Source organism: Centroberyx gerrardi, chromosome 21 (assembly GCF_048128805.1).
Source record: "Centroberyx gerrardi isolate f3 chromosome 21, fCenGer3.hap1.cur.20231027, whole genome shotgun sequence".
Taxonomy (NCBI): Eukaryota; Metazoa; Chordata; class Actinopteri; order Beryciformes; family Berycidae; genus Centroberyx; species Centroberyx gerrardi.
This window is the reverse complement of record NC_136017.1, coordinates 1156956-1171955: the sequence shown is the minus strand read 5'-3', so window position 1 is coordinate 1171955 and position 15000 is coordinate 1156956. Positions and strand designations below refer to the sequence as shown.

At 43.2% G+C, this 15000-nt stretch overlaps 1 protein-coding gene across 3 annotated transcripts in view; it reads right to left on the bottom strand.

Moving 5' to 3' along the window:
• The window catches only part of senp7b (SUMO specific peptidase 7b), a 23035-nt gene that overhangs the window by 4838 nt on the left and 3197 nt on the right, over positions 1–15000 (bottom strand). For 2 of the 3 annotated variants that reach the window (XM_078291174.1, XM_078291176.1), the window contains exons 2-9: positions 13754–13787; positions 12280–12495; positions 10470–10735; positions 8244–8326; positions 5422–5538; positions 4600–4719; positions 2826–2918; positions 1281–1435 (exon numbers count right to left, since the gene is read on the bottom strand). In XM_078291174.1, coding sequence (XP_078147300.1) covers positions 1281–1435; positions 2826–2918; positions 4600–4719; positions 5422–5538; positions 8244–8326; positions 10470–10735; positions 12280–12495; positions 13754–13787 — 1084 coding nt within the window. The remainder of the gene's footprint in view (positions 1–1280; positions 1436–2825; positions 2919–4599; positions 4720–5421; positions 5539–8243; positions 8327–10469; positions 10736–12279; positions 12496–13753; positions 13788–15000) is intronic. The other variant, XM_078291175.1, reaches the window with a different exon arrangement.

Genomic DNA, 15000 nt, shown 5'->3' with positions numbered 1-15000 from the left:
TACTAACTCTACTACTGCTACTTCCAACACAGTTAAACTACTACTAACTCTACTACTGCTACTTCCAACACAGTTAAACTACTACTAACTCTACTACTGCTACTTTCAACACAGTAACAAGTACTACTAACTCTACTACTGCTACTTTCAACACAGTTAAACTACTACTAACTCTACTACTGCTACTTTCAACACAGTAACAAGTACTACCAACTCTACTACTGCTACTTTCAACACAGTAACAAGTACTACCAACTCTACTACTGCTACTTCCAACACAGTTAAACTACTACTAACTCTACTACTGCTACTTCCAACACAGTAACACGTACTACTAACTCTACTACTGCTACTTCCAACACAGTAACAAGTACTACTAACTCTACTACTGCTACTTCCAACACAGTAACACGTACTACCAACTCTACTACTGCTACTTTCAACACAGTAACAAGTACTACCAACTCTACTACTGCTACTTTCAACACAGTAACAAGTACTACCAACTCTACTACTGCTACTGTCAACACAGTAACAAGTACTACTAACTCTACTACTGCTACTTTGTCATTCTGTTTGTTTTCCTGAACTGTCCGCTGTCTAAATAAAGTCAGATCCACGTCCTCTTCGCTGCGATCGGCTACATTTTCTGGAGAACTAGCACAGGAACATCTCACCGGTGTTTTGAAAGATAAAGTCCTTCACAAGGAAACTCATCTGCTATCTAGAAGCTGCAGTAGTCTTCACAGCTCCTTAAAGGCTCATTGTAGTTTAACCCTTGGCATCAAATAAATCTTATACATGATCTACGTCTGTTTCATTTGAACCTTTTTCTTTCATCTTGCATTTTATAAGACCGGTGGTCACCGTTTCTTCCCCAGATGATAAGATCTCTTTAACACCAAATGTAAGAGCTTAGTGTGATTCGGAGGAGGCTGGAGCTCTTAATCCTCATTTTTTGGGTGCGAACTTTAATTCCCACAACGGCTGCGTCCAAAATTTTACAATGTACAACGTTTTAATGAGCGCTGGGCAAACACAGTGTCCCGCAACCCCCGAAGCTCTCTCACTGGACAACTGCAGCGATAAAAACGAGCCGTACCCCGTGTTGGCATGGCGGCGAGGGGGTAAACACAACATGCAAACATCCCTGGTGACAATTAGAGGCGGTCTATTAAACATCATGGAGCCCGCGAGAGAGAGACACGCTGCCAACAACACGGTTTTATTGAGGAAAATTAAGGTCAAGAATTCACGGGCGCGAACACGTCGAGACGCACCTGCTGAGGCCCGGGAGGCGGAGCCGGAGGGCCGAGCGTCTCCGGGTCCGCCGGCGTCCGGAGGGGGGCGGAGTCGGCTCTCCGGGCCGGGACACTCCTCGTACCGGCTGTCCTCCAGGCCGGGGAAGCAGATGACCACCAGGTACCAGTGAGCTCTGGAGGAGGAGAGAAATAAAGACTTGTAAGGAAATGTGTGCACCAGTAACCAGTAACCAGTACGCACTATGTGTACCGATAGGCCTGTGCATTGATGCCCACACACACACACACACACACACACACACGCACACGCACGCACACACACACGGTTCCAGTGCACGTGTGGGAAAGTATAAATAAGTATTCAATTGTTTTCAGGCCTGTAAAAGTACACAAAAATTATCACTCAATCGGCACTCACTGCAAATTGCTCTAGATAAGAGTGTCATCTAAGTCCCTAAAATGCAAAAATGTAACTGGATCAATCAATAGTGGAAAGTAACTAAGTACATTTACTCTAGTACTGTACTTCAGTACAGTTTTGAAGTCACCCAACACTTCACCACACAAATGGGAAGCTGTCCTTAAGAATGATCTTACGTTTGGCACTTGCGTATATTTCATTGCTAATGCTTTCTACTGTCATTTAAGTGAAGGATTTGAGTGGAATCAACTGATCCTGATCCAGACTGGGGTCAAAGGTGACTTGGAGAAGCAACAATAAAAATGTATTTCAGTGAGAACGATGTCTGGAGAACAGATTCTAAAGGAAACGGTCTCAACCTCGTCTGCTGGAGGCGGTGAGGAGTGAATTAAAGCGGATCCAAACCCAGGGTCCACCAACAAATTCACATAACAGGCAATATTTTGCAACCGGGAAACCCTCCGCTCCGGCGTCGGTGACATCAGCAGCCGGGGGGGAACGCGTGTTTCCTCATTTAGTTTTATGGGAACACACTGCAGCATGTTAGCGCTGCAGATACTCTGCTATCTGGGACAGAGGGATGATGTCACTTTCCAGCTAGGAGGCAAGTTTCCTTTCATCGTTGCTGCTTTGGAACAAAACGTCTCCGCTGAAGTACAGTAGGTTTTGTTTTGTGGCGGGCTGGGAGGGGCAGAGGGATTCGTTTTGAGCTGAGGCTGAGGCAATGTTTCTAATGCTTGTTGAAAAGTAGAACCTGTACACTGAAGTATGATTTTACTTTTTATTTCATGACAGTGTTTCAATCCATGATGGATCTTCGTCAGGTCAAATTATAATTAGAATCCTATATGCAGGCTGCACTGTCGCCTGGTAACTCAACTTTTTCATTACATCAACCGTGTGTGTGTGTGTGTGAGAAAGGTGGAAGTAATATGAAGACAAAAAGATAGACAGAGAAAAAACAGACAAAATAAGACGGCAATAAAGAAATAATGCAGAGATTGAAAAAAGGTGAGCGTTGAATACTTAAATATTACTGAACAGAGCTTGTGCAGTGTGAGTGTGTGAGTGTCTTCAGTATTAAGACTGGTTTCTACTCTGTTTGAATCGACTGCTTTGTTGAAATCAAGAGATCGTCTTACTCTTGGTTGACAGGCACAAACAGGAAGTCTTTGGTGAAGATGTCAACATGGCGGGTCCAGGTCTTCACCCTCTGGTGTCGCATGTGACGATCGCTGGAAGGAAAACGACAACGACAGAGAGGAGGCCTTAAAAAGTCTGAAAAACACTTAATCTGAATTCAAGGCCTTAAAAAGTCTGAAAAACACTTAATCTGAATTCAATGCCTTAAAAAGTCTGAAAAACACTTAAGCAGTCTGAATTTAATGCCTTAAAAAGTCTGCAAAAAAATGTCTGAATTCAAGGCCTTAAAAAGTCTGAAAAACACAAACAGTCTGAATTCAAGGCCTTAAAAAGTCTGAAAAACACTTAATCTGAATTCAAGGCCTTAAAAAGTCTGCAAAAAAAAAAAATCTAAATTCAAGGCCTTAAAAAGTCTGAAAAACAGTCTAAATTCAAGGCCTTAATAATCTGAAAAAACACTTAATCTGAATTGAAGGCCTTAAAAAGTCTGAAAAAACAATCTGAATTCAAGGCCTTAAAAAGTCTGAAAAACACTTAATCTGAATTCAAGGCCTTAAAAAGTCTGAAAAACACTTAAACAGTCTGAATTCAAGGCCTTGAAGAGTATTAAAATGTCTTAAATGAATTCATTTGAGGTCTACATTTTTACACCATGTGATCACAGCCTTATTGTTTTAATTAAGTTTTATTTTTAAGTCAACTTTAAAACTGGACAATGGTACTGAGAGATTCTTTAAATTCGGTGATATAGGAAAGTAAATAATTCAAATGCCATGAATTTTGTTGTTTCAAGGCTGAAAAACTGTTAATCTGAATTCAAGGCTTTAAAGTATTAAAATGTCTTAAATATAATAATTAGAGGTCACTGTTACACCATGTGATCACAGGCTTCTTTTTAATTACGTTTTAATTTGACGCAACTATAAAAATGAGATAATACTGAGATTCTTTACATTGGAGGCAGTAATGTGTTTTATATTTTACTGTATTTGCACTTGCAGTTGGTCACAGTCAGTTTGACCCACATGCATGTTGACTCTTAGATTACCAGAACATGTTTTATTTTCATCGCATCTGCTTTAATAAACAGAACTGTACTCCAACATGTTTTGGTTTAAAAGCTAACATTAAAAAGTAACAGAAACAGACCACCGGGTTTCTTTAATCTGACACTGACTAAAACTTAAAAAGTCTGAAAAACACTTAGTCTGAATTCAATGCCTTAAAAAGTCTGAAAAACACTTAAACAGTCTGAATTCAATGCCTTAAAATGTTTGCAAAAAAAATAATCTGAATTCAAGGCCTTAAAAAGTCTAAAAAACAGTCTGAAAAAGTTTGGACAAAAAAAACTTAATGTGAATTCAAGGCCTTAAAAAGTCTGAAAAACAGTCTGAAAAGGTTTGAAACAGACCACCGGGTTTCTTTAATCTGGAACTGACTAAAACCTAACTGTTCTTCTCCAAAATACTATATATACACTTTGGAAAAAACATAAATTTCGTTCATGATTAAAAATCTGTAAAATCTAGTGGATCCAGTCTGTTAAAGTGTTCTTATTTCGGATTTAAGTTCCCTACTCTGCTCTAAAAAGTCCCATTATTTGGTTTAATGTCGTGCTGTCGATCATTTAGCCAACCAAGCGCTTTCAAAAGCAACATCATTTGGTTTCATTTTGTTCTACCAGTCAGTTTTAAAAAGCAGGCGTCATGTTTTCCCCCCGGTGGAGACTGATGTCAGGATGAACCTAACAGGAGGTCGGTGGGAGTTTCTTACGGGACGGACGGCTCCTCCTCTCCTGCGGCTCTCCGTCTGCTCAGCTGTTTGTAGAAGAAGCTGCTGAAGACGTGACATCGCTCCGCTACAGCGCCGTCCGCCGCCTCCAGCAGGAGGAACCTGCAGGAGAGAGAGAGAGTCAGCAGGCATTCACACTTCAAAATAAAAGTGTTTTTTAAGCTCAGGAGTCAAACTGACTGAATGTAGCCTCGCTCTTGGTTCCAGGACGACTAAAAGCTGCTGATTCTGCATGTGGAGCCACCAGAAACAAAGCAATAAAACCCTTCCAGGTTAGAAACAACAGGGCCACGTTCAGAGCTTGCACCATAGAAAAGTGGTTCAAGCTTTGAATCTAATTGGCTCCCAACAGTGATTCTGCATTTTCATTGGCTACGAACAAATGTCTGTCACGCGTAATCACAGTCTAAATCATCTATGAATTATGTCGACCGCTATCGACAGAATGTGTTGAACCTCCAGTGGATGGAGAGTTGTACTTCCAAACCAGAGTCTGGAACAGAAAGAGTTTTAAAGCCATAAATCTCAGCAGCTGGATAAGTAATCGATCAGTCACTGGTATCGATCAACAACCCTATCAACCACCACTGATATTATGAATATTTTGTGCTATGGGGCAGGAAAAGCCTTAATTATTGCACCTTTAAATAGTAGAAAGCATTGCCAAGACTTAATAGCCCTTGTACAGATGTTCTGCAAGTTGACGTTTGAAAGGCCTGAAATCTTTCAAATGTGACAATTCAAAGTATATGGAAATAAAACAAGTCAAATAAACCCAAAGTGTTTGTTCAGTGTTGGACTGACTTGAGGTAGAAGTCGATGATGACGTCGTTGAGGAACTGTCCGCTGTCCAGACAGGCCAGGTCCTCCTTCGTCACCGTGATCCGGCCTTTACAGGGAGCCGCCGGGTACTGGATCAACCTGAGACACAGAGAGAGTTTAACTTTCTGGATCAACCTGAGACAGAGAGAGAGTTTATCTTTCTGGAGACACAGAGAGAGTTTAACTTTCTGGATCAAACTGAGACACAGAGAGAGTTTAACTTTCTGGATCAAACTGAGACACAGAGAGAGTTTAACTTTCTGGATCAACCTGAGACACAGAGAGAGTTTAACTTTCTGGATCAAACTGAGACACAGAGAGAGTTTAACTTTCTGGATCAACCTGAGACAGAGAGAGAGTTTAACTTTCTGGATCAACCTGAGACAGAGAGAGAGTTTATCTTTCTGGAGACACAGAGAGAGTTTAACTTTCTGGATCAACCTGAGACACAGAGAGAGTTTAACTTTCTGGATCAACCTGAGACAGAGAGAGAGTTTATCTTTCTGGAGACACAGAGAGAGTTTAACTTTCTGGAGACACAGAGAGAGTTTAACTTTCTGGAGACACAGAGAGAGTTTAACTTTCTGGAGACACAGAGAGAGTTTAACTTTCTGGAGACACAGAGAGAGTTTAACTTTCTGGATCAACCTGAGACAGAGAGAGAGTTTAACTTCTGGATCGACCTGAGACACAGAGAGAGTTTAACTTTCTGGATCAACCTGAGACACAGAGAGAGTTTAACTTTCTGGATCAACCTGGAGACACAGAGAGAGTTTAACTTTCTGGATCAACCTGAGACACAGAGAGAGTTTAACTTTCTGGATCAACCTGGAGACAGAGAGAGTTTAACTTTCTGGATCAAACTGAGACACAGAGAGAGTTTAACTTTCTGGATCAACCTGAGACACAGAGAGAGTTTAACTTTCTGGATCAACCTGAGACACAGAGAGAGTTTAACTTTCTGGATCAAACTGAGACACAGAGAGAGTTTAACTTTCTGGATCAACCTGAGACACAGAGAGAGTTTAACTTTCTGGATCAACCTGGAGACAGAGAGAGTTTAACTTTCTGGATCAACCTGAGACACAGAGAGAGTTTAACTTTATGGATCAAACTGAGACACAGAGAGAGTTTAACTTTCTGGATCAACCTGAGACAGAGAGAGAGTTTATCTTTCTGGAGACACAGAGAGAGTTTAACTTTCTGGATCAACCTGAGACACAGAGAGAGTTTAACTTTCTGGATCAACCTGAGACAGAGAGAGAGTTTATCTTTCTGGAGACACAGAGAGAGTTTAACTTTCTGGAGACATAGAGAGAGTTTAACTTTCTGGATCAACCTGAGACACAGAGAGAGTTTAACTTTCTGGATCAACCTGAGACACAGAGAGAGTTTAACTTTCTGGAGACACAGAGAGAGTTTAACTTTCTGGAGACACAGAGAGAGTTTAACTTTCTGGAGACACAGAGAGAGTTTAACTTTCTGGATCAACCTGAGACAGAGAGAGAGTTTAACTTCTGGATCGACCTGAGACACAGAGAGAGTTTAACTTTCTGGATCAACCTGAGACACAGAGAGAGTTTAACTTTCTGGATCAACCTGGAGACACAGAGAGAGTTTAACTTTCTGGATCAACCTGAGACACAGAGAGAGTTTAACTTTCTGGATCAACCTGGAGACACAGAGAGAGTTTAACTTTCTGGATCAACCTGAGACACAGAGAGAGTTTAACTTTCTGGATCAACCTGAGACACAGAGAGAGTTTAACTTTCTGGATCAACCTGAGACACAGAGAGAGTTTAACTTTCTGGATCAACCTGGAGACACAGAGAGAGTTTAACTTTCTGGATCAACCTGAGACACAGAGAGAGTTTAACTTTCTGGATCAACCTGGAGACACAGAGAGAGTTTAACTTTCTGGATCAACCTGAGACACAGAGAGAGTTTAACTTTCTGGATCAACCTGAGACACAGAGAGAGTTTAACTTTCTGGATCAACCTGAGACACAGAGAGAGTTTAACTTTCTGGATCAAACTGAGACACAGAGAGAGTTTAACTTTCTGGATCAACCTGAGACACAGAGAGAGTTTAACTTTCTGGATCAACCTGGAGACAGAGAGAGTTTAACTTTCTGGATCAACCTGAGACACAGAGAGAGTTTAACTTTATGGATCAAACTGAGACACAGAGAGAGTTTAACTTTCTGGATCAACCTGAGACACAGAGAGAGTTTAACTTTCTGGATCAAACTGAGACACAGAGTACAGTCACAAAATTAAACAAAATTAGGTAAGGAAAAGCTTGGGATTTTGAAATGGAGCTCTACTTGCTAATAGTGACTACATCTAAACTAGGCCGTATCTCTCGAAAGCTGGAGGTTATTCCTCACATTAAAATTCACAAGATGTGAAATGGCAGTTGGTGTTGAACAACGTACATACTTTTCTGGACTTTTCAAGACCTGGAAATTATCAAATTCATTTTTCGAACTTTTCTAGACTCGTGTAAGAACCTTGTTTCACTAGATTAGCAGCCACCTAGATGTTTAAAACAGAATAAGACTCAAACTGGTGGTTGGTTACCTGTAGATTAGACTAATTTACCAGATACAAACATCTACCAAACCTTTTTGCTTGTGGTGATTTCCCACCCTGGTTTTGAGGTTACAGCTACTTTCCTCTGATAAGACGTTTTGGTTTAAGGAGCTCAAGTTAACTCAGATCTGGTATAGCTGTCACAAGCTCCAGTTTGGCAGTTTGGTAGAGTGTTTTGGAGGCGAGGAGTGGGCGGTGTGGAGGTTTACCTGCTGGGAAGACTCTGCAGACAGGAAGACTGGAGGTAGGACTTCCTGCTTCTGTAGCTGCTCTTCATCTGACTGGGCTTCTGCTACCAGAGAGAACAGAGAGAAGATGAAGGAATATCTCCATGTTACGGTTAGACTGATATATCGGACCGTTTATTGAATATCAGATATCATCACCTCTGACATGTTTACTCAGAAAAACTACAGAAAAACAGGCAAGACATCTGATTTTCTTTGTACTTTTTATTGATTCATTTAATTGATCAATAATGTTTTTTGTATGTTTGAGAGGGAGTGAGAGCGAGAGAGAGAGAGAGAGAGAGAGAGAGAGATGAAGACAGAGTTCAGTTCTGTGGTGATTCAGCTGATGAGGTGTGTGTGTGTGTGTGTGTGTGTGTGTGTGTGTGAGAGAGAGAGTTGCAGTGGAGGTGGCCAAGTTTTACGTCAGCCAACTGACCACACACACACACCTTGGATCTTTCTGTGTGTGCCCAACCCTCTCACCTCACAAAAGTAAATGTTCTTACCACCCAAACACACACACACACACACACACACACACACACACACACACACACACACACACTTCCTCAAAGTTGTAACTGTGCTGAATTAATTTGGGCTGTAACAAACCATTATTTTGATAATCTGATGATTATTCTAGTGATTAATCAGAAGAGATCAATACCAGTCAGTTCAATGGGATGAAAATTAATTTGGGTTGGATCCTGCCTGTTCCTCTGGGTTTGAACACACACACACACACACACACACACACACACACACACACACACACACACTCCTCCTCCTCCTCTCTCCTCATCAGGCTCTGACCTCCTCACCGGCGCCGCTAGCTAACCGGCTAACTGGCTCATAAAGGGAACGAGAGGGGATTGGATATCGCTGAGGGAGAGGGGGGGGGAGGAGGGGGGGTTCGGGTGGGGGGCAAGGGAGGAGGTAGGAGAGAAGAGGGAGGGAGGAGAGAGGAGACAACAGAGGAGGAAAGGAGGATGATTTGGAGGGAAATGGGACAGGAAGGAAAGGAGGGAAAGAGGAAGTGGGGGAAGTAGGAGACTAAGGGAGGAGGAAGGAGATGGGAGGAGGAGCCAGAGGATGGAGGGAGGGAGGGAGGAAAAGGAGACAAAGGAAGGAGGGGGGAGGAAGGAAGGAGACAAAGGAAGGAGGGAGGAGAGAGGAGACAACAGAGGAGGAAGGCAGAAAGGAGGATGATTTGGAGGGAAATTGGAAAGGAAGGAAAGGAGGGAAAGAGGAAGTGGGGGAAATAGGAGACTAGGGAAGGAGATAGGAGAGAGGGAAGGAAGGCGGAAGGAGGAAGGAGACAGAGGATGGAGGGGGGAGGAAATGGAAAGGGAAGGAAGGTAGGAAAGGGAGAACTCTTACATCAAGCTCACTTGAAATTAGTAAAAGTGTCCCACAAGGCTCTATTCTTGGCCCGCTTCTTTTCATAATAAATAATATAATCTTTAATAAACACCATGCTGTAATGTCCATTTTTATGCAGATGACATCATCTTGTGTGCCTCTGGCTCCTCACTTGACCAGGTTATCACTAACTTGCCTTGAATACTTTTCAAATATCCTAAATCAATCACAAACTTGTCCTAAACTCTGATGTCTCTAAATGTCTGTTATTTTCTCACTCTATAAATAGCACTATATCTAATATTGATATTCACACTCTAAATGGGACCCAAACTACAACTGTAGATTCTTATAAATACTTAACAATAATTGTAAATAGGTGAAAAAAGGTGGGAGACAGAACTTTGTTAAAGCAGATTCTGCCAATATATAAAAAAACAAGTCTCACTTTTTTTTTTTGCCTATTTACAATTATTGGTAAACATTTTATTTTCTTGGTTCCATCATCATACGTTTTCTCCGACCGGATTTCAGTGTTCCACTTGTTCAGACTGAAAGGTTTAATAAACGTAAAGAAAGAGATTCACTTCAAAACACTTCAGCAGCAGGACTAGTTTTTTATATATAGTCAGAATCTGCTGTGTCGGCGTTCCTTTATGTGCTAGAAGTGATTTTCAGACTGTTCCTCCAGACGACGGCAGTGAATGGAGAGAGAAAAAAACACAATTCTCCAGTCTGCTCTACCGGAGCAACAGATCACAGAATCACTGATTTTGGGGTTTTATCATGGAGGAAGAGACACGACCCAAGACTCTACCAGAGGAACACAGAGTGTCCTCTTACCGCAGTGTGTCCCAGCAGGCTGAGGAGGTGCTGGTCCAGAGGAGGAGGAGCGGTGTGGAGGAGCAGCAGCCCATCGGTCCAGTCCAGAGGGGAGCGAGGCCCAGAGCAGGAAGAGGAGGAGGAGGAAGAAGAAGAGGAGGAAGAGGGGGAAGAGGAGGAGCGTCCCCGTCTGAACTCCTCCATGTCCAGCATGGAGGCCAGCAGAGCGGCCTGGAGCTCCTGCAGCTGCTCCTTAAACACCAGCAGGAGGAAGGAGCAGGACTGACCTGATGAGAGAGGGAGGGGGTAAAAATATAAAGTCAATACATTTTATACCACAAGAGGTTTTGGTCTCAGTAGCTAATTTCACTTCTTCTTCTGTGTGTCCTTATGGATATTTTCAAAATAATTGTGTCATTATAACAGATAAAACACAGGGTTGTTTTCCTAGTGATTGACAGGTCGCCTGTCCAGTGATTGACAGGTTGTCGATTACAGGCCAACAGCAGGCGGAGCTGCGGCTCTGCAGACATCCCAAACTCCGCCTCCTCCACATTGACTCCGCCCTTCACCTCTCTTTGGCTACTCCGGCTCCACATAACGTCAACATGGCGGCGACCATAAACACAACCTGCAGCTTCAAAACCCTTCAGAAGACGATGGAGGAAGAACACTCACTGCTACATCTGTTCCTGGGTTTCTCCTTAGCCTTCGACACGCCCTGCACAGAACTCAACTGGAAGCTAACGTTAGCGACGAGGCTAACGTAGCTTCATCACAGACTGTACTTCTCTCACGTTTAATTCTCTGTGTATCTGTAGTTTGTATTTTCACTCCAGCTTCCATTTTGGTTCTCGTCAACAATCCCACCCCACATCTATTCTCGTAAATAAAAGACACATTGAGCCTTTTCATGCACAAAAACACTTTCCCTCCTCTTCCTCAGGAGAGCCATATATTCTGTTTTTGAGTTGAAACCTCGACATAATTCCACCCGCAACATTCTTTGGCAGCGATCGCCCGTTTCCCTCTCCGCATGATTTGAGAGCCTTAATCAATAAGTGCAGCCGAATGCGAAATCCGTCCCTGATTCGCCGCCATTGGCCAGCGGCACGGGAGAAGGCGTCCCATTGGCCGTGCGGTCCCTGCCCAGCGCTGAGGACTTGTCAGAAGTTAATTTTCCATGAAGCTTCACAGCTCCAGTCAACCTTTCATTCAGAAAATCCTCTTTCTGGACAGCGGGGCACAAAGACGGTCTGTTTGAGAAGAGGAATCACTCGCTAATTGATTTATTGTTTTGCTCATAGAAATTGAGCGGGGCAAGAAATCGTGGCAGAGTGAGAGCTCTCTGCTTTTTCCTCCTCTTAGGTTTTACAGTTTGACTGTTCCTGTGTTTCAGCCAAAGCTTTCAAAAACAAAGTCTGTGTATGGAAAGTGTGTAGTGATGGAAACTGCATGGTGTGTGTGTGTGTGTGTGTGTGTGTATTTGCCAAAACATTACTTATCTGTTTACTTATCAGTTTGTGTGTGTCAGAGTTTGTGTGCAGAACCTGCCAATGCATAATGACATGGGAGCATACTCTAACATTTGTTAGTGTGTGTGTGTGTGTGTGTATGTATATGTGTGTGTGTGTGTGTTCATGCTCACATGAATTTGCAGCCAGTCAGTGTGATTACAGATTAGATAAACTTTAATATTCTGTTGTCACAACACAATTTAAATGAAAACCAATTAAATCTCTGTCTCTCTCTCTCTGACACCAAGAGCTCTGACATGTGACACAACGCCAACAAATAAACACAGGTGAGGTAAATAAAAGCGGTCGGTTACCGGCGTGCGCGTCGGGCCGGAGGGCGGACAGCTCGGTCTGCAGCAGGTTGGCCTGGGCGTCCGTCACCCACAGGAAGAGCAGCGAGGGGGCGGGGCCTAACCAGTCGGCCAGCAGAGCCCCGCCCCGAGCCACGCCCCCGTCCCAAACGCCGTAACCCCGAACCTCAGACGCCACCAACGTCACGCCCCCCACCTCACCCCCCGAGGCCTGGGAGCCTGGGGGAGGGAGAGAGGGAGGGGGAGAGACAGAGAGAGAGAGAGAGAGAGGGGGGGGGAGAGAGAGGGAGAGACAGAGAGAGAGAGAGAGGGAGAGAGAGAGAGAGAGAGAGAAACAGAGAGAGACAGAGAGAGAGACAGAGAGAGAGAGAGGGAGAGAGGGAGAGAGAGAGAGAGGGAGAGAGGGAGAGAGAGAGAGACAGAGAGAGAGGGAGAGAGAGAGGGAGAGAGAGAGGGAGAGACAGAGAGAGAGAGACAGAGAGACAGAGAGAGAGAGAGGGAGAGAGAGAGGGAGAGAGGGAGGGAGAGAGAGAGACGGAGAGAGAGACAGAGAGAGAGACAGAGGGAGAGAGAGAGAGAGAAACAGAGAGAGACAGAGAGAGGGAAAGAGAGAGGGAGAGAGAAAGGGAGAGAGAGAGAGAGAGAGAGAAACAGAGAGAGGGAGAGAGAGAGGGAGAGAGAGACAGAGAGAAACAGAGAGAGGGAGAGAGAGAGGGAGAGAGGGAGGGAGAGAGACAGAGAGGGAGAGAGAGAGAGAGAGAGAGACAGAGAGGGAGAGAGAGAGAGAGAGAGAGAGACAGAGAGAGAGAGAGAGAGACAGAGAGGGAGAGAGAGAGAGAGAGGGAGGGAGAGAGAGAAACAGAGAGAGGGAGAGAGAGAGGGAGGGAGAGAGACAGAGAGAGAGAGAGAAACAGAGCGAGAGAGAGAGAGAACAGTATAATCTATCATTGCTTTCTGTAACAATTTGTACATTTGTAGTTTCTTTGTTCTTATTTACCACAGACTAATTTATTAAGTTGTATTATTGTCCTGTTTTTACGTGTGCTGTCATTTCTTTTTCCTCTGTAAAGCACTTTGTAAACTGTTTATAAAAAGCTGCTGTACAAATGAAGTTGATCATTATCAGCAGAAAAAGAAAAACTTTGCAGAAAGCTGCAGCTCTGCACACGTTTCTTTACATGTTTCTTCCATGTGGAAACTGGATCATGTGAACAGCTCACGGTGCACAGCTGCAGCTTCAACACACATGCAGCTCTTATCAGTGTTGGATGAAAACCTCGTATCTCGTAAAAAAACAACGTAAATACTTCAGGAACTAAGAAAAACGGGCTTGATTTTAGAATGACCGCCGTGGATTTAAGAGTTTATCGAGGTTTATCGGGATGTAATCCTTCAACTGGAGAAAATCACCAAGTCACCAAGTTTTCTGTGTGAAGACCTCATGCAAAAAAAGAAAACGGCAACAAAAGACTGTTACCTTTCAGAGGAAGAGTGATGCCACTTTCAGTGATCTAGAGAGAGAGAGAGAGAGAGAGAGAGAGAGAGAGAAAAGTTAATTGTCTAAAGGTAAAGAGAAGAATACAGCTGATAGCGCTGCAGATTTTTGTATTCCTGTCTCAGTTTCTGTCTCAGGAACACAGGTGAGTATCGACCAGTTACACAGAAAACTGCTGAAACATCCATCTGTAATCCCTGAAAGTTTGCTTATTGTTGATTTAATGTGTTCGATTTTCTATTTTGTTATTTTTGTTCAATTAAAGTAAATACTGCGTGTTCAAACATGGTATTACATGTGTATTAAAGTCATTTTAAGACTCTTTGGCAACATCTGATGGGCATTTGTCGTTATTTTTGACATTTTATAGACGACAAAGTGATTAGATTACAGGGGACTGGGCCGGTGACCTTCTGGTTACACTTGTCATTTTCCATGTGATGTTTGAGATCCGATTGTAAAAATGTTACTTTATGAGATGTAACAGCCTGAAAACAGCTGTTCTGTTCTCCCTCTCCATGTGAAGAAAACAAAACCAACTGATCTGATGAACTTCTTACAACAAGTGGAAAATCCAAACTGAAAGAGTTGGAAAGTGGAAAGAATGACTCACTGGTTACAATCTGACAATTTGATTTCTAAATGGGCTTTAGTAGACAACCTGATCTTCTCTAACCCATAAAAATATAATTATTAATAACTTCATGTAAAACCCTGCTTGCTTGTTAATCGTTTTTATTTTTTATGTTTTTGATTTCTTTCAGATCTTTCTGTTTATCTTTTATCTTAAGGATGTTTCTCTGTGTGAAAACAGTCAGTTGAACGGCCTCTTGACCCATAACAAGTGTCTGTAATGACCGTTTTTGTTTTTTTCCACAAATAAAAATAAAAAATAAAAGAGAGAAAAGAGATATGACCTGACATTTCAAATCTCTGACACGTCCGGTTACAAACTGATGGACAAAACAAAAACTATTTCTGACTCCTCATGTGATTGCACCGAAACGAGGAGCGGAGGCTGACCCGTTAACCCACTGACCCCTCCCCTCCTCCTCCTCCTCCCCGGCCCTCTAACTGAACCCAGCGCTCCTCCATCGGGCCCATGCGATGTCTTAATTGCTCGTTAAAGGGAAGCGGGCGGCGGGCGGCGAGCTGGACGAGCCTCGGCGGGGTTCGGGCCCTCGGCGATAAACCGGCCCGTTACGCCACAGTTTGGCTTCGCCGCTAGA